The sequence below is a fragment of the Aythya ferina genome (assembly GCF_964211825.1).
Source record: "Aythya ferina genome assembly, chromosome: 6".
NCBI lineage: Eukaryota > Metazoa > Chordata > Aves > Anseriformes > Anatidae > Aythya > Aythya ferina.
In genome coordinates this window covers 13,391,322-13,411,098 of record NC_140303.1, presented here as the reverse complement: position 1 = coordinate 13,411,098, position 19,777 = coordinate 13,391,322, and the positions used below count along the sequence as shown (strand labels likewise).

General features: G+C 54.0%; 1 protein-coding gene across 1 annotated transcript; it reads right to left on the bottom strand.

Annotated features, from left to right (window-relative positions):
* Nucleotides 1–2,199: 2,199 nt before the first annotated feature.
* Nucleotides 2,200–19,209, bottom strand: LOC311438556 (aryl hydrocarbon receptor-like; the record flags this gene model as incomplete). The annotated part of the gene is made up of 11 exons (XM_084523036.1): nt 2,200–2,473; nt 2,933–4,523; nt 5,111–5,252; nt 5,577–5,686; nt 5,830–6,032; nt 6,582–6,712; nt 6,944–7,067; nt 8,453–8,542; nt 11,383–11,495; nt 18,851–19,038; nt 19,169–19,209. 11 exons carry the CDS (start codon nt 19,207–19,209, stop codon nt 2,324–2,326), a joined length of 2,883 nt encoding a protein of 960 aa, XP_084379162.1. The 3' UTR covers nt 2,200–2,323.
* Nucleotides 19,210–19,777: the final 568 nt, after the last annotated feature.

Sequence of the window (19,777 nt, the reverse complement as noted above, 5' to 3'; positions counted from 1 at the left end):
GGATACTCAGCTTGAAACCCACTGCCTTCTCTATCTGTAGGGAGTGGGGACAATGGAAAGAGCAGACAAAAAAGCCCTGGGGGGGAAGCAAGCAGGTGGGAGGGGCAGGCTGGCAGCTCTGTCTGTGCCTCTGGAGAGAGCAAAGTGCCCTTTCCCTGTCCCTGCCTGCAGCAGCACTAATAGGGAGTGGGCAGGATGCTGTGCCCATGGCCTGCCCCCTGCTCTCCAAGAAGCAGTGACCCGGCAGGACACAAGTCCTGACACTCTCACCATTGCTCCCAGGTCAGCCGCATTCCCTGCTGCCAGTATGGGGATCCCAGACTGGCTGAGGTGGGGAAGGACCCCTCCCTCACCTCATATCTCTTCCTATCTCGAGGTGTTAGAACAAGAGAGCAACAGCACAGCCTCCTCCTGTGCAGCTCAGGGCAGGACACAGCTGCCCAGATGCCAGATAGTGGTTGTTTCTTCACTGCAGCTCAGGAGGGAGATTTCAACTCCAGCTGGGGTCTCAGGGCTTGCAAATAGGTGTCGTGAGGCTGAGGAGATGAGGAGCAGCTGCTGGCATGGGGCTGGAGATGAATTATGGATGTGTCGGCCTCCTTGGAGAGCTCGTGGTGGGCTGCAGGGCACCTCCCACTGCAGAGATGATGGCTTTTGCTCAGCAGACCTCGCAAAAACACAGCATGGGATGACTTTGGGTAGCAGACACCATGGTGATGTCCCTCTGTCCCATCAGAGGTGTCATCCTTTGGAAGAAAGGGAGAAAAAGCAGAGCGAGGCAATACACTGTAAAAATACTGATTTTCCCAGCACGTCTCCATCAAACTCCAGGAATCTTACTGTACTACTCTTACTGTACTGCCTCATTTTGTTATGGAAAAGCAGGTGCTGGGTGAGAGTGGGAATGCTTTAAGATCTAACATACAGAAAACCAAAACCAGCAGATTTGTAGATTGTAAATTTGTAGATTGAAAAGACAACACAAGGAAATATACATGTATAGATACACACATGTACATACACACACATACAGCTGCATGACCAATCTCATAGAAAACAGTATTTTCACTCAAATTTTGAGAAAAGCTCACATTTCAGACTCCTGTATATAACAGAAATGTCCCAGCCTAGAGGAAGCTGCTGGTCCTGCACAGTGCCTGGTCCGGGCATTCTTCTTAAGCCAGAATATCACACAGGAGGATAAAACAAAACAAGACTTGCAGTAATCTGTCATAACCACACACTTATACTTCTCAATCAAATTTATAAGTTCATTTCAAAACAGTTTGTTTTTGGGAAAAAAAGAAAAAACAACTTATTTTGTATACATACCACACAATAGTAAGAGCTTTTAGAGGTTTTATTGAAATAAAAGGGATTGAAAGTTACCATGAAACCAAAGCTGAACACACAGGAGGAGGGGAGGGATGATGCTTTGTCAGGTTTCTTAAAGAGTCGCATTGTTTCTGATCTTTTGAACAGTCGATTTTTCCAATGCCACAAGACATTACTTCAACTCTTTGGGAAGCCAGAAGCTAAGAGACTCTTTTTTCCTCTAGTGGAATGACAAAAATATCTGTCAACTCATGCTATATACATACATATGGGCTGTATTTCTTCTCTGTGGGAAAATATCACTATATCAGTACTTAAAGTCAAGTATCATTACTGTAAAAAAAAAAATCAATAAAGTGTAAGTCTGAAATCTTTTCCTTCGGTTAGTCAGCTCCACTACTTACCTGCGGTCTTTTTAGGCACAAGTACAAGGTATGGCTTACAGGCCAGCCTGCTCCTGGTGCTTGAGAATGAACAGAGAGGGTCAGACCCAGTCAGCCAGAAGAGAAACTGGTTATCAGCCAAGCTGGGCATGTCACACACAACACAGCAAAACCATCAGCCAGAGTGTCCTGTACAGGACACCTAATCTAGACCCTAACATGGGAATGCTTGGGACACGCAGAAATCTGGCAAGGACCAGTGCAACACAGGAACACAAGCCAGCCCTCAGCTTTCTTTATGAAACAGGCAGCATCCATACAACATGACTGCTGCCACAGGTGCCTGGCCAGGATGGCAGGAAATTTAACAGCACAGGGGGAAACCTTTCCCATCTCCCCAATCCTTGGCAAAGTGCAGGGTTTGCCACACGAACACCACATCCTAGGTGCCCCCAGGGGACCAGCACATGGAGCCTCTGCAGGGGCAGGGTGGTGGGAAGCCAGGACAGGACACACATGGTAGGGAGAAGGTTTGTTGTCCACAGCTGGAAGGCAGCTCCATCCCCAGTGAATGACCCCACTTTGCTGGGTCTGGTCCTGCTCTCCTAGAGATAGAAGTCACTGCTGGAGGCGTGGGGGTGATCTGGCAGCACTTCTGCATGAGGGCGCAGCTTGCAGGAGGGAGCGGGGCTGCCCTTGGGCACGTCTCCGGGGAGCCCCATCCGAGCACCGGGCAAAACGCAGCTGCTGTCAGGCTACAAGAAGAGGGAGGAAAGAGGGTGCTGAGGCGCTTGGCAGGGTTTTACTGGCAGAGCTGTTAAAAAGCTACCTCAGGAATTCAGCAGAGTCTTGGTGGATCTTGTCCGGGGACATTTAAGGCACCTGAAACCCCCCGACAGACCTCATCTCTGTGCCTGTAAGAGGGGACAGCAGATCAGCACCTGATGTGCCACCCATCAAAGCTTACCAGAGCATGGCTGGAATTATTCCTTACTCAGAAAGAACAAAACAAGCCATGTGGACACCAGACACCTTCTAAAGGAAAGAGCCCATGTTCTGATCCCTTGCTCTGCAACTCCTGGTGCAAAGAAAAGCCTCTGAAGTCTTTCTGGCCACACACTGGCAGAGCAGGGTGAATCCTGCCTACCCAACAGGTGCCTTTCCTGTGCTAAGACGCCCAGGAAATCCCAGCATAGGAGCAGAGAGGGCCTTACCTGACATCTTGTGTCCAGGCTCAGCACGGAGGTGTGCACCCCACAGGAATTCCTGGGTGCCTCCAGCACGCTGCTGATGCTACCAAAGCGCTCTGCAGGTGGGCTCAGGAAAGGGTACTGGGGCATGGAGCGGACAGGGCTTGGCTGCTTTTCAGGAATAAGCTGGTATGAGGAAGGGGGGAAAAACCCCAAGTATGGAATCATCTCCTCCTGGGACTCCCCAGTGCCCAGGGTTTCCACGCTGCACAATCCATTTAGGTTAAAGTCCACTGCTGGCACGCCAGGCCCAGGTGCTGGACCCAAGCAGCCCTGGTGCTGGGAGATCAAGTCTTGGCTGACGCCACAAAAATCAGGCTGAGCTGGGGCTGTCAGGAGTGGGGAGACATAGTCCTGCCACGGGCTATTGCTGCTCGTGGGAAGGGAGTGTGGAGAAGAGGGGGAACGGTGGCCACACAACCTGTCCATCAGCAAGTGCCAGCCAGCCTTGCATTTTGGCTGCCTTGTCGGTGCCCCACGCCCCTGGCACTGGCTGGGAAAGGAGAAGGTCTGGAGAATGTCCCCTTGGCTGGGATGCATGGCCAGGAAGCCACCCTCTGGCTGCTGAACCCCCTGTGGGTGCGGGGCTCCCAGGGGCAAGCCGGCAGCTTTGGCCCACGGGGTGCCCTGTGCCAGGTGGAGGAAGCGGAGCAGGCTCTCCTCCCCAGCAGGCCTCCACTGCAAGCCTCCAGATGGCTCCTTCCCTTTCTCTGCTGGCCTCAAGGGCAGTGGGGACAGCTGCCCTGGTGCCTCACGGAGGGGCTGATCCCACAGCAGAGTTGTGGCCTGGCCTGGGACAACGCCAGGCTGCTGTGTTTGCTGGGCTGGGTACGCAGCCGAGCCTCCAGGTGGGCTTGAGGTGGTGCCTGGCAGGGGGCAGGCCTGGGGGTCTCCCTCAGGCTTGTTCACCAGCGTGGCGTGGATGTAGGAGAGGATCTCGTTGTCGGTGAGGAAGTCGCTCAGGTTCGGGGTGCGGGCAGGGTCTATGTTGACCATCAGCATTTTCTCATCCAGCAGCAGGAGCTCCAGGTCTTCGGCGTTCAGCCCCAGGCTCTCCAGAGCACTGAAGAACTCACTGTTGGAGCAGCTCTCGTCGCTGTTAATCGACAGAGAGTCCAGGGTGGCCAAGAGAGGGTCCTCCTGCTGCAAATCCACCAGCTCCTTTTTGAAGCTGTCTTCCCTTGAGGAAATCAGAGCAGTGTCCATGCTCTGGGCCTCTCCTTCTGCACCCAGCGAGGACATGTCCTCAAGGCAGCCCAAGAAACTGCTGCTGAACGAGTGGCTAGGTGCAGGAGATGGGTGAGATACATATGCTGCCTTGTCCTGCTGCAGCACGGCACCCAGCAAAGAACTGGAGGCAATGCTGTCCTTCTGGGAGTGCCCTCCGTTGCTGTGGGAGGGCTTCTTGGACTTGCTGCTCCTCCCTTTGCTCTGGAAAGCATCCAAGAAGCCTGGGAGAGGGTAAGCACTTTGGTACAAGAGTGCTTCTCCGGTAGCAAAGGTGAAGGGAAGATGCATGGACCGTTTTCGAAGGTGCTCTCCTCCTTCTTCATCTCTGCAGAGCAGGAAGAGGAGACCACAATCCGTATGTGCACACACTCTGTAAACTGCTTCTGCAGAGCAGAATTGTGAATCCTGAAACCTAAAGCCCCTTTGCTACAACCAGCCCATGTCCAATGATGGGACACATGGTCCCATGTGTGCACACACACATTTATGTGCAAATGAATGCACACGTATATATATTTAAATATATACATGCACAAAAAAACCCACAAACATCTGTAGCAAAACCAACAGATGCTTAAAATGCAGAGGGTAGTGGAGCCAGACAGAAGCCAAGCCTTTGCACCTCTCCTCCGTGCTGCAGACCCCAAGGACAGGAGTGCTGGGCTGCTGCCATCCTGCAAGCACATTGGAGGTCCCTGCTGCTCCTGCACCCACATATCCCCACAGCAGCCACCAGGGTCAGCCCAGGACACCAGAGCAGGGATATGAGCATTGCTCAGCGCTCTCCCCTTCTTGTGGAGGCCCTGCAGAGGGACATGTGGCTGAAAGAGCATGAGAGCACTGCATCTTACAGCTGCTCCTTTAAAAGACAGAAGAAGCATGGACAAATAGAGCATCCTGCCCGGCACTCACACGAGGGGTCTCTGTGTGACGAGGATGTACTCGGGCTTGCCGTTCTTGTAGACGAGCCGCGCGTTGGCCTGCACCCACTTCCAGCGCTTGTCCTTGGTCAGCAGGCGGAACACCGTCAGGCCGCTCTCCCCCGTTCTCATCACTGCCGGGAGGAAGCACACATACAGGGGCCCGTCAGCACATCACCCGAGGCAGGGCTGCCTCCAGCAACGCTGCTGTTTCCCACAGCGATAAGCAGCAGGGGCACAGCTGAAGGATGTCCTGGCTGGCACATGCAGGGGACACCACCCTGGCTAGATACACCTCACTGCTCACCACCCCGAGCTCCCTACAGAGTGACAAGAGCATCACAGCAAGGCGTAAAGCAAAGCGTCCTATGGGCCTGGCTTGACACAGTGCTAAAGGAGCTGCTCATAGTACCAACCTCAGAGGTGGGCACCAAGGGACCAGGGAAAAGGACTCTTACTTCTGACATGGTTCTCGGCACAGTACAGCATGTCAGCAGCATGGACAAACTGGTAGCCCGTGCCACACATCCGTAGCTCTGCCTCGGTGTAGCCCAAAACAATCTTCCCCCTGCAGAAGAGGAAGAATGGACCCGGCTGAGAGGCAGAAATCACTGGGCACAACACAAACTAGCGTGCAGTAAGCATGCAGAAACACCCCTCGGCTCAGCTCTGCCACTTACTTCATTACCCCAAATAAACTCTGCCACTTACTTGGCATCACACGCCAAGGGGGTGAAGTCCAGCTTGTGCTTTGTCCTGAAGATCATGTTCTTGGTTCTGATCTCCAGGATGGATGGGGGCTGCAACGGGGTGGAGATGGCAAAAAGAGCAAGCTCAGGGGGGAGTGCAGACCCATCTTCAGACCTTTTGTTCTGCCCATGAAGGAATTTCAGTCTGCCTTGAAGGTTTAGAGCCTAGAAAGAGAAGAAGTCAGTGCCACACAGAACTGGGTGAACTCAGTTTGGGTGAACCTCCAAACTGAGGAGGTTCACGTGTTCTGCACGGGTCTCCCACAGCCCCAGCCAGGGTAACACCACAGATCCCACCAACTGGTGCTCCTGAAGTGCTGTCCCTCGCAACTCCCCCACTCCCAGGTGAGCGCAGGCAGTACTCCCCTCTAAAATAAGACAGGGTTTTAGAGGGATGCTGCACTCAGCTCCCCAGGGCAGCAGCTCCCATTTGCTTTCTCCCCCAGCAGCTCCCCACTGCTGGCCCATGTGGAGAAAAAGCAGTTTAGTGTAAGATTTGGTACCTCTGAGAGGAGAGGAACATATCCCTCAGGAAGAGGTTGTACATACAGACAAAATATAAGAAAAAACACACAAAAAAAATCTCCTTCTTGAGGTAGGCAGATACTACACACGACAGAAAAGCATACCAGGTCCTTCAAGGCCAACTTTTAAGCTCCAACAGCAGCATGAAACCCTTAGGGGGAGCCTGCTGCAGAGCAGCCCTGTACTCACCAGGAAGCCAGAGGAATTATCCAGGAGGCAGCGAAACCGGCACACGAAGCTCCTTTCCAGGAAGGAAGAGTTTTCTGGGGGCAGCTGATCGGGCTTGTAGGCAGCAGCAGAAGAGCCAAGACTCTTCCTCCCTGCAGGAGATAAGAAGATAGGAGCTGAGAGAGGAGCCAGAGGCTGGTGGTCACAGTCCCCAGGGGACTGAAGCATCTGCAGAGCACGGGGACAGAAGTCTCGGCAGAGCCACGGCGTGTTGGATGAGCCACAAGGACACAAACCCCATGCGGCTGGTAGCTGGTTCCACAGTGCAGAGAGGGAACAGAGCAGCTCGTGCTGGCCGTGCCTGCTTCCCAGCCTGTGCCTACCTTCAGGAGAGGGCTCCCCCTCGGGAGTGTGGGGCGGGCTGAGAGCCCAGTGGAGGTTGCGCCTGAATTCCTGCTGGTCCTCGCTGTGGATCAGCTCGAAGACACTCTGGTGCATGACATCTGTCTAGAGGAAAAAGCAATGCGTGAGCAACGTGGCCTGCCCCCGGGTGCTGATTTTCACCTTGAAAGAGCCTGTCAGTCCCCCAGTTTCCCCAGTGCGTCCTCTTTGCGTGTTTTCCTTCAAAATCCTGGTGATGAGTTACGAAGGCAAAGCTGCCACATCTCTACACTGTTCCCAAGAGCTCCAGGACTTGCTCTCTCTGCCTGGGTGGAGGGTTCTCATCTACCCAGCACAGGCTGGGGAAGTCCAGCTGTGTGCAAGCAACACCACGCCTACTACAGGCTTGATGGGAAGCCTAATTTCCTAGTAAATTTGACCCAGTTGCTTCCAGGTTATTTGGGTGCTCAGATAACCACAAAGCATTGGAGCCTTACAGGATTTACTGCAGGTCACCCAGGTGAACGGGTGCCCAAAGGCAAACTGGGCAGGGAGCCCCAGGCATCCCCCACAGCAGAGCCATGAACATCAGCCTGCCAGCCTGGCTGGTGGAAAGCATCTCTGGGCTAACAGAGTTGCTTTGACACCTCCCCGTGACCACGTCTGACAACACAGGGTCCAAGTTCACAAGACCACTGCGAAAATCCCCACAGTTGCTCGGGCAGAGACACGAATGCAGAGGGGATGCTACGGTGAGCCAACACGGTGTTTGCTGCCTTACGTGGCAAATGCTGCCTGCTGCACAATGTGGAGAGGAAGCAGGGCTGAGCAGTGGCCCTGGGGAGCTGTCCTTCCAAAGGAGATTGTGGTGCTTCTCATCTTCCCTGACCCTGCAGCGCTGGGATGGTGAGAAAGGGGAATTTTCTCTTCCTTCTCACACAGCCCTGTGTGAATGCTCAACAAGCAATGAGTCAGTTCCCAGCCTGTCTGCCCTGGAGGAATTACAGCCCTGACTGTAGCCTAGCCTCCATGCACGCTCCCAGGAGCCTGCAGTCTCTCGGGCACCAGGAAACTTCACATTTTTAGAAGATAAGAAACTCCCCATTCCACTGAGATGAGGTTTTTCTTCCAGATGAGGCTTTACTAGTGTGCCTGCAAAGACCCTCTTCAGACACTTAACTCTCTCATCTCTCGAAGCAAGGGCACTTCACATCTCCAATTCCCAAGCCACTGAACTCAAAGGGAGGGTACAGGGCTTCGTATATTGCAGGTCTCAGTCCCTGCTCCCCTCTGTGATGATTTTTGAGCCCCTAGAAAGAAGGGATGGTCTGGGGTGACGGTAACGGGTCAGGCCACCCAGCAGCCACAGACAAGGTCTTGCCTTCTTCCCTGTACATGCAACCCTCCAAAGACCCTGCAATCCCCACCAGGGAACTTCAGGCTATTCTCTACTACCAAGGGAAAATCCACCCTGCAAACCCATCGCTGCCAGCCAGCGGTGTTCCACCAACCTGATGAAATCCCAGATAGTCCTGGATCGTGTGCGAGGAGTAAAATATCAGCCCTTCTGACGTTACCACCAGCACGAAGCCATTGAGTGCCTAAGAGAGAGAGGAGGTCCGCAGGTGTATGCCATGCTCACATCACCCTCTTCTAGCAGGAGGGCACATTTTGTTCTGCTCAGACACTGGTTGCCCCAAGCCCCGGCCCCTCCACTGCCCCAAGACAAAGCACAAAACAAAGCACAGAAGCCCTGGGAGAAGACAAAGCCTTTCCAACCGCATCTCCCTGCTGGGCCCACCAGGATCTGTGAGCGAAGGAACATCTCCAGGTCCTGCTCGGTAGCACAGCAGCCCTGGACAGCACCAGCTGATCCTCTGCATTTACTTCTCCCCCTTGCAGAAACACTCCGTGAGGGCAATAAGGAGGCAGGAGACTCCCGATCTCTGCTGCTCTGCCCCACCTGGAGCGATCCTGCTTTACCTAGCAGAGATCAAGCCTACAGCTTATTCTTAGATTTCCTCCGTTTTGCCCCGCTCGGTTAAATCCTGCCAACTGGAGGCTGACTGGAGAGCAGTGGGATCCGTGCCAGCGGAGCTGTGCTCACTCAAAGCAGACAGTACCTTCTGCTGGGTTTCTCTGAGGTCATGTAGCTCTCTTCCATGCAGCTGCCCGAGCGTTCCCTAATCAGAACTGATGGAAAACTTTGCTTCCATCCTCACTCGGATTCAGATTTGGACATTTATCCTCATCCTAAGCGAAGAGTGAACGCAGATCTGAGAACCAGTTGCAGAATGAATCCAGACACCATCGGGAACTGGTCCGTTCTAGTACTCTGGCAGAAAGAAGCCTTTTTGACAATCGGGGATCAAAACAGCACTTCACATGGGCTGCATTTAAGGTTAACCTGTGTCTGCCTGGCTGGCTCCCAGGTTTGCATCCCTGCTGGCCTCCCCAGGTGCCAGAAGAGCCTGTGCATGTCCTCCACCCAAGGAGGCTGGAGGTGCTCACTGAATGCTGTGGCCTGCTCGTATAAAACAAATGCTCAGGCTCCTCTGCCCCTGCAGGCTTGAAGAACTAAGCCCTCCCCACAGAAAACAGCAAACACAGCCACCAACCCTAAGTTTCTGATGCATTTTTAATGCTACACTGCTTCATGTGGTTTTGTTTTTGTTTTGTAACACGTTTTACAGTTCAGTGGCCCTTCTGTCCTCTCCTTGAGCTCCAGGTCCGCAAAGCCAACACCCAAGGGAGCACTGCATTCCCTGGCAGGAAGGGGCCAAGCTGGTCAGAGCCTCTGTCCGCCCCCAGAAAGGCTCATTCCTACCAGCCTCACAAACCTGGGTGGTAATTTGGGTGTTGCCCTGGCAGGAAGGGACCAGGGACAGCGTCCTTGACCCCTGGAGATCCGTGAGGACTACGAGGTGCAGAGGAGCTGCCCCACCATCCTTGGAGCTGTCCCAGTTGGTTGTTGCACAGCCAAAACCCTCCCTGTACCACTAACCTGGCTGCAGCCAGGGCAGCCAGCCCCGTCCTGCTTCCCTCGCTTCATCATGTACAGACATCAGGATTAATTAGGGTCTAGCGTGTCAGCCCAGCCAAGTCCGGCTATTGTTGCTGCCAATTCCTGCTTCATTGTCCTGGTCCACGTTTCTCCCCCCTCCCCTTCCCTTTATCCCAGGCACAAACGCTCTCTCTATTTACAGGGGTTGATCTCAGTGTGTGGGAATCTGCTGCAGAGGTTAATTAGTGCTGCCAAGTGCACTTTAACCCTTTGAGCAGCTCTGGAGGCACTGTCCCACCGCGGTGGCAGCGAGCAAGGTCTTGCAGCGCCCCATCCTTCCTTGTCACACCACCCAACAGGCAGACTGAGCCTGCTGAAGGCCACCTTATGGACAAGAACAGACCAAAAACATAAGGCTGGAAAACCTCGGGAGCAGAGGGGGAGGAACAGGGTGGGCCACGAGATGAGAGAAAGGAATATCAGGCATCCAAGGTGGCAGACAGAGCAGATGTAGGTTTTTAACCTGGAGGAGTTTTTCCCCCATGGCACGGAGGCAAATCCTGACCACGTGCCACATCCAGCATCCCACAGGAGAGCCCCTGCGAGACCCAAACCTGAAGCCAGAGCTTTCAGCCCCTCGCTTGGTGCCTCTGTAAGGGCAGCCCCAAGCTCTGGGAGGGGTGTGATGAGCAGGGCATCAACCCCTGGCCAGCCCCGCTGCCCGCGGTACAGCTACATCCACAGCTCTGTGCTTTGACAGCAGAAACCCCTCAGGGTTTTGGTTATTAACCAGCATTTCTCTCATGAGGCACCGAGATCCTGGCTCCCCAGCAACCAGGCAAGACAGTAATTATAATTCCTGCTGAGTGAGCTTCTGGACAGGCGCCGGGGCTGCCCAGCTCCCAGAGCGAGACCTTTGGGCTCGGAGGGAGTGGAGGAGCTCCATGGGGGGGACAAACCCACTCATCCCCCCGAGCCAGATGGAGAAGCACAGACGTGGGGTGCCTCCAGCATCTCCAAAGGAGCCAGCCACGTGCTTCTCACAGAGCTCCCGGGATGCTATGATGCACGGGCATGTGTATGAGAATACCCTGAGCACAGCGGTCATCTGCTCCTAGTGATGTTGTGCCTCTGCCTGAAAAACAGAGAAGCCTTCCACAACATTTCCTTCCCTGTTTTCACCACAGTTTGGAGAACATCCCCTGTTTGAAAACCTTTCTCAAGACGCCTTGCTGTGCTTGGCTCCTGCGTTACACCCACAGCCCATTCGCACACCACAGCGGAGGAGAAGAGCTGGCTGTCCTCACCCAGACATCCAGGGCTAAATGACAGAGCAGCCTGCTTTTTGGGAAAGCTCAAAGGAGCTGGGAAGGGGATGAGATGAAAATGCCCTTGAAGGCATCTGCCAGGGGGAGGAGGCTGGAGAGCACCACTAACCTGCAGGAGCAGCTCGCCCTCCGGTACTGCTGCCACTGCCGTGCCTGGAGCGGGGCTGCCGTCACAGTCTCCATCCCTCTCTGCTTCGGTGGCACCGTGGTTTTTCAGAGCAACTGCAGCAAAGCAGAGGGAAGGGATGTCAGTGCTGCAGTAACGCTCCCAGGTCACTGCCACCAGAGCCCGAAACACAGCCCTGGCCACAAAGCTGGGCACTGCTGCCCGGGGAAGCTGTGAAGCTCTGCCAGCCCTTTGCTTCACCCCTTCAGAGCTGACTTCAACAGGACATTTCCCCCCACCCCTCCATAACCTCAAAATTCCTATTTTGTTTTAATCTTATTCCCAGATCTTTAACAACCCCCAAGTAAAGAGCAGTTAAAGCCAGAGATCTCCAAAACAGACGTGCATCAGCAGAACTATGAGGTCCTGAGTCTGCCAGCAACCGCCTGCACCCCCGTACTGCAAGAGGACATGTTTAGTAAGCTCATGGGCTGGGAAAAACAATCTCTCATCGTTTGTCTTGTTAAGAAGGGTTTATGCAATCAATTTAAGACAAGCCATAGCTCACAGCAGAGCACAGCAAAACACACACACATACAAGAATAGAGACACCTCTCCCTGCAAGGCTGCGCCAGTGTCCTGGGCAGCACCTTCCAGCAGCCCCAGGAAGCAGAGCCACTCGCCCTTCTGATCCCTGCGAGGAAGACGCAGGGATTATGAATTATTAAAGGTCTTCCTCCTCCCCTGCCAGCTCCCAGACAGCTGTGCTGGAGGTGCAGGATAAAAATAAACCTGGTTGATAAAAGAGTGACTGAAGGGTTGAAGAGGTCTGGTGTAATGACTTGATATTTGCCTTCAGAAGGAAGACTTGTGAGTAATGGACTCGGATCACAAACACTGACTAAAAATACGCTTCACTATCAGCATCTGGGCTGCCCCTGAGCTTTGGGGCCAGAGTAGACAGCAGTTAAAATCAGAGGATGACACATCATCTCTGTGCCAACATCTGCCACCAAACCACATTTCCCACAAGGGTTTCCCCAACCTCCACCGAACAGCACGTTTCCCATCAAGCCACCCACAGAACCCCACGCAGACCTGCTCTCGGCCATGGGCATCGTGGGCAGGCCTCCTGCTTGGTGTCCCCAGGCTTCATCTCCCCACAAATAGCCCCGTGGGTCAGCAATTCAGCAGGGCTGTCGCAGCACATCAGGCTGATGGAGCAGAGAGCCACCGCCGCATCCTGCCCTGGCTCCCTCCCCGCTACCCTGGGCGAGCAGGGAAAGCTCATCCCCAGGGGAGCGCCTGCCTTCACGCCAGCTGCGTCCGGCGGGGAGACAGGACATGAGCTTCACCCTTACTGTATAACCCCAGAAAGGCCTTTGCAGGAAAGAAAAAAAGGGAGAGGAGCAGCTTTTTCTGAGGACATCTGGCATGGTGCCACTCCAGCCACTGGCATTGCCTTTGCTGCTGGCAGCTGGAGGAGGAAGGCGAGGAAAGGCTTGCACATTTTTCCTGCTATTTCTCCAAAGAACAAATACCTTCAGCCAGGACCTGCAGGCTGTTTTGCCACAAAAAGACTTTTATTGTAGAAGAAGAAAAATCTCCCTTCCCACAGCAGGCTGGGCATTGCATTTCTACCACTTCTGCTCACAGCCCCACCGCGCCACACACAACCTGGCAGGCTACCGCCATCCCCAAGGGTTCTCTGGTTACCCCACAGCCCCCAGGGCTCCAGGAGCATCCCATAATGACCCTGCCAGGAAGAATGCTGATCCTCATGCAGAGCTGCCACCCCCAGGAGCAGTAGATTGGGAGCCAGGGGTCCCAGCCTTGGGAAGCTGCTTCACATGAGGCTGAAGGCACACCTCGCCACCTACCAGGTTTGCCGGTGAACTCCTGAACCTGCAAGGGCTTTGCAGACCTGAGGAATCTCTGCACCAACAAGCCGGTATTAACATTTTTGAGAGGATATCTCCCAGCCCCCTTCCCTTCTCTCCACGCATGCGAAACCTTGAAGCGGGAACAGGATTTTGCATCAGCCACAGCCTGAGGAGGAAAGCAAGAAGCCTCCAAAACATAACCCAGGAGTTGGTACAGGAGAGGCAGAAGAGAACTCAACCACCTTGCAGCTCTTCAAAAGCAGCAACAGAGAGTGCTTTCCCAGTGCTGTTGGCATCATTTAAATAAGGCAAGAAAGCACCAAACCCACCTGCAAGCAATGGTAGGGACACCTGCATGCCAATTATTAGTTTCAGCTGATGTTGGGAGAAGGAGAGATGTCCTTTTAAATAAAATTGACTTCTAGCTGACTCTTTCCTTCTTCCTTTTGCCAATTCTCCAAATGTAGGATTTTTACTCATATAGAAGTAAAACCTCATCAGGATGTATTTCCCAATCTTCCTTTTATAGCCACCCGTCGAGAAGCTCACGGGCAGCACAACCCACAGCTCTGCTCACACACCCATGCATTAAATAACACCTCAACACTGTTTTCCTGCACTGGCTTGCAAAGAAGAAACAGAATATTGTAAGCTGAAAATAAAAAAAAAAAATAAAAAAAAAAAAAAGAGAGAGAGAGATAGAAACAAAAGCTCTTGAGGTTCTGTGATTTTCCAGCAGAGATGGGAGTTATTATTACCAAGTGGTGAAAAGCTGGAGCACAGCTGTAGTGCCAGGCAGAGCACCGCTACCTGCCTCTCCAGCTTCTCTCATCGCTACACTGTCAGCATGCCAAGTCTGATCAGTGCTCTCTGATTTAACGCACACATCTCACAACAAGCTTACACGTCTCCGGCTACTTTGAGAAGCAAAGAACAGGAACATGCACTCAGTGAAGTGTATCCTGTTCTGGATTATTATTACTTATTTTTTTATGATTTGTCACGAACTGAGCTCTCCCTAGCCGATGCAAATTCCTCAGGCAAGGATGCCAAGTGACTTGGTGGCAGTAGTGAGCTGCTCCCTTGATGTGGAGGGTTTGAAACAAGCTAGAAGGAAAGAGCATCAAGGAAATGGTGAGAGAAGCAGGCAGAGATTTGCTGACCCTGGGCAGCAGAGCCATCTCTTCCCCAGCTTGCTGACACATCACTTCATTTCTCCCCATTGTGCTGCGTGGATCCCATTTTCTAGCAACTGGCAAATACTTCCCAAACTTCCCCTTGCTTATCCTTAATGTATACTGCAGTGCTACTTACTGTTTCATAATACCTGCCACAGCTCCCCACTGGCACCAATTTCATTAAATGGATTAATTATTTATCCCTTGTCTGAACGGTACAGACACAGCCAGTTCTGTGACAGCGCGTGGTGAATAATGAATACCCTGTTAAAAGATCTAATTGCACTTTTAAAAGCAAGGAGGCCTCAACTACACGTCCCTGTTGCATCACTGAAGGCACATGGGTCTCAAAGGGAGAAGCACAAGCGGAGGTTTAAACAAGGACAAAGAGGACAAAGATGTGCCAGGCTTTCCCTTCTTCTTCCAGCACTTAGGAGGGTTTGAAAGCTCCTAACGCAGGCAAGCCACTGTCCTCCAAGTGATGACAATCCTTGATGATAATCCACAAACTTTGACAGGAGAAGGGGGAATGGTTTTAAACTAAATAAGGGCAGGTTCAGATAAGATGCAAGGAAGAATTTTTTTTCGCAGTGAGGGTGGTGGGGCCCTGGAACAGGCTGCCCAGAGAAGCTGTGGGTGCCCCACCACCAGAGTGTTCACAACCAGTCTGGACGAGGCTTTGGGCAGCCTGGCCTGGTGAAAGATGTCCCTGCCCATGGCAGGGCATGGTGGTGAGATGATCTTTAATGTGCCTGTGAGCATAAAAACCATGCTGTGATTCCCTTCTGCGAGTTCAGGAGCTGGATTTGAAGCTGGGCTTCCAGCTGTTTCCAGCAGTGCTGACGGCTCTGCAGAACCTCTCTGCACCCCCTGTGGGCTCTCCGCCACACGTGTCCCGTCCCAGGGACCACCATGGACCTGCACCCCATGACCTGGCATTACCCCCCAGCTCTCAGGGAGAGCACCAAGTCCTCTGGGTCCTGCCTGTGACACCCCCTGCCCCTGCCGCACTGCAACCTCCTGGAGACATTCTCATGGGGCCCAGGGAAAAGGATTTGGCAAGGAAAACACGCGGCGGGGAAACGGCCTACCTAAGGAAAGTCACAAGACTCTCCCAGCTCAAAGCGCCCCTGGAAGCCAGCTCGTTACCTAGTAGTCAAGGGAGCCGGGTGATCACAGGACTAGGCTTTATTTTTCTCACACCGTCCCCTAGGTTTTCGGGCTTCAGCTGCCCGCAGTAGGTGACTGAACCACACGGGCGGTGGAGAGCTGACGAAGTGAATGGACAAGCACATGCTGAAGAGCTCACTGTTGATAACAGAGGCTTCAGAGGCACTGCTAATTACCCCCAGAGGACGAACGAGTGCTCGGGGTGTGAGGGGTGTCAGCTCTTGTACCCCTGGCCAGCTGGGCTCACCACAGGACGAGGCACTGCAAGAAGCACGGTGTGGACGAGCCTCCTAGCACGCGGCAGACACATGCTGCAAGAGACCCTTTTCCAAACCAGGTCCCCAGCACATTTTGGGCTCTACCCCCTGGGCTTTCAAGCGGGCCAAGCAACACACAAGACCCCATGGCTGATCCCACAGGCTGGTGGCACGTGCTGGGCCCGCGGGGAGGGATTAGGGGGAGCCAGGCACCGCCGGGCCGAGCTGCCGGCATCGCATGCGGGCCGAGGCTGTCCCGGAGCGGTGTGGCCAAGAGGGGACTGCATGGCCACACGTGGTGCCAGCAGCCGACTGGGGCTCCTTTTGGCAATATCTCCCCAAAGCAATGTTCAGGTAAAAGCACAGATGCTTCTTGCACGCGGTGTCTCTGCCAGCTGAACAGGTCGCTTCCACAGCAAAGTCACACAGTCCATCCCGACCGGTGCCATGCAAATGCACTTCAAATGTACTTCATGAGAGCCTATGAAACCAGCTCTGCATTTTGAACAATTTGTCACACGTCCAGAAGATGATTGGGAACCAGAAACAAAATGAGAGAGATTCCCCAGATTTTACCAGTGACCGTGATCCTGAATCCACCATCTGTTTTCTAGTCCCTTGAGCCCATATAAGCTTCCCCATATACCATCTACACACAGATCAATGTATTCAAATAAAACTAAAAAGTCACTGATTTTCAAATCGGTTGGGACAAACAACAGCCTGGAGGCGAGAGCATTTCTGGCTTGCAATGAATTATTTAAGAAGGGGGCTGGAGAAATGGCAGCTGGCATAAACCTGCCGGGTGAATTGACTGATTCACCTATGGGACAGGCTGGTGGCTCTCCATAAACCAGAAGAGACCCCAAAACACTTGTGTTTCCTGATCTGATCTCACACCGGACTTGTCAGCACTCAGCAGCTAAAGCTTTTTCCTCGGGATCCTACTTTGCATTCCCAAGGATGCTGCACAGCTCTCACGGCTCAGCACCGAGCAGACAGACAGACAGACCCCTTGAACTCTCTCCCCTGCCAGACAAAGGGAAAAAAATAAAACATAAGGGAGACCAAAACCAAAACAAACAAAGTCAAGGGAGGAAAAAGCAGCATATTTTGGATGCTGCAGAAGCCTTCCTAAGGTGAGTATTACTTCAGCTTCAGCACAGCACCTCAGAGAGTAGCATCACTCCAGCATTCACACCGAAGTGGACTAAAGTCACTTAAAATCACTTGATATTGTAGATGGGCTTGCCCAGAGTTGTTTTTAAAGATAAATTATTTAAATCAAAAGTCTTTAAAAAATAAGCAAAAAAAAAAACAAACAAAAAAGACTTTTTTTAAGCAGCAGAAGAGACTTACCTCATTGCTCAAGCACCATTTACATCAAAAAGGATGGGACTTTACCCCCTCGCTCTCACACCTGAATCACTGTGACCTGACTTAAACCAGAGATGCCCGTCCCATAGCTTCAGACACACTCACAGCTCAGCTGCTGAAGTCAAACCAACTGAGCTGGAGACACAGGGATGTCAGACCCCTGGGTGCATGGCCCTGGCCAGGGGTGGCTCCTCACGGAGCAGGAGGAGCATCCTCCCCCAGGGTCACCCTGTGCTTTCCCTGTCCCAGCACAGCATCCCTAGGGAGGAGGACAACCCCAAAGCACCCCACAACTTCTGGCGCGATGCTTTGCAACAAGACCATCCATTTCGAAACCACTGTTTTAAGGAAATGCTCTGCCACCCCTCCATTTTATAAATTCTTCAGGCTTTTAAATCATTCATGTTTCAGGAGACCGGCAAGGCCCGCACTGCGCCACGGACCTCCACCCCGCGGCAGCCTGCGGTGCTTCTGCAGCCCCCAGGATCACCAGCACTGCCCTGCTGCCTCGGCCCCTCTGGAGGCACCCTCGCAGGCAGGATGAGCTCCTGGGGGTCCGAGCTGCCCCACTGGGCACCATGCAGAGGGGTCCGGGCAGTGCCTGCAGCCTTGCAGCACAGCTCCCTGCCAGGGCACGAGCAGCGCGCAGAATGCAGGTGATACGGTCAAACAAACAAATCGACCCGGTGCTGCAAGGCAAACAACTGCTCTCCCCGGCCATTAATTTTTCATTTCGCCTGCCTGCCAATCCTACAAGCGATGTTTCAAAGAGAATGGAAAAGGGGAGGAAAAAAAAGAAAAAAGAAAAAAAAAAAGAAAAAAAGACACTCAATATATTCAGTGATTTGGGGTTAAAAAAAAATGTTTCTGAGGTCACATGTGGTGTTTTAAGCCACTTGTATTTCAACAGGAAAATCCAGTGCTGCCCAAATACCCCTCCTGTGGGCTCCTACAAATTACAATAACAGCCCAGTGGAATGCAGGAATGTCTTTAACACGGCGTATTTTAAAAGGTTCCCAAATAAACTGTAATCACATCACAGGTAATTCTTCATCGTCAGCACAAGGAGCATTCCTCCAGGCTATTGTAACGGGGGAAAATTGTCACTTGCGCTGAGAAACTTCCCAACTGTGCTGCCCAGCCTGTCGCTACCCTTGCAGCTGTGCCTGCCAGAGCCTGAGCCCGGGATCTTGCAGAAACCCTCCAGCCTAAACTTCAATTTTCTACTTCAGTGGAACCCACAAACAAAATCAACGTAATCTTTAGAGATCCCTCTAATTCCAAACATGCACCGGCTCCGCTTTTCCCGAAGCACGAGGCGTGCGCATCTCCTGGAGCCTTGCGGCTGACATTCTTGCCATGTCAGAGCAAGAAAATCCAGCGTTAGGGGGGAAAAAAAAAAAAAAGGAAAGAAAATAAAAACGGGGAGAACGGAGGGCGTTGTGCAGCGCTGCTGCTTGGGGCTACCTGTAGGGCTGCTCACCTGCCCCGGGGTGGCTGCGGCTGGGGCGAAGTGACAAGAGCCGGCACAGACGCCCACGGACGGACAGCCCACGGACGGACAGACGCCCACGGGCCGCGGGGATGCTCCGGCCGGGCACTCACCGCTGAAGAAGCTCCTGGCTCGGAGGAAGCCGGCGCTGAGGCGCAGGACCGACAGCTTGTCCAGGCCGGCCACCACCTCTGCGGGGAAGGGCAGCAGCGCCGCCAGCCGCTCCAGCTCCCGGTTCAGCCGCTCCCGGTGCCGCTTGGACGGGTTGGACCTGCCGCCGTCGGCCGCCGCAGCCCGAGCCCTGCCGGCACAGCCACCCGCCCGTGTCACCGAGGGCACCGGCACCGCTCCCGGTCCCGATCCCGGTCCCATTCCCGGTCCCGGTCCCGTTCCCGGCCCCGACCCCAGCCCCGCTCCCCGCCCGCACTCACGCTCGGGGCGCCGGCTTCCGCCGCTTGCGCCCCGCGTACATGGCACGGCTCTGCCCGGCTCTGCCCGGCTCTGCCAAGCTCTGCCCAGCCCGGTTCGGCTCTGCCCGGCTCTGCCGTGCCCGGTTGGGCTCTGCCCGGCTCGGTCCTGCCCGGCTGTGCCGGCCCCGGAGCGCAGCGGGACCCGCGCGGCGCCCCCCGAGCGCGGCGCAACCCGGAGCGACCCCGGCGGGAGCGGCCCCGCCTCTGCCCGGGGAGGGGAGGGGAAGGGAAAAGGGGGGTCTGGGGGTAGGGAGGGGGTGAGGGAGGGGGTAAGGGGGTGCTCGGGGTCCGCGCAATCCCAAACGTGAGTGATCGCGTCCTGGGCTGCGCCCACACGAGCGCAGGCAGCAGGGCGAGGGGATGCCAGGAGGATGGGCAGAGGCTGGAGCACCTCTCCTGCAGAGCCAGGCTGAGGGAGCTGGGGGGTCAGCATGGGGAGGAGAAGGCTCTGGGGAGACCTTGTAGTGGCCTTTCAGTGCTTAAAGGGGAGACAGGAGAGCTGGGGAGGGACCCTTTATTAAGGAATGTGGTGGCTAAACAGGGGAAATGGGGCAGGGAGCCCCCCACCAA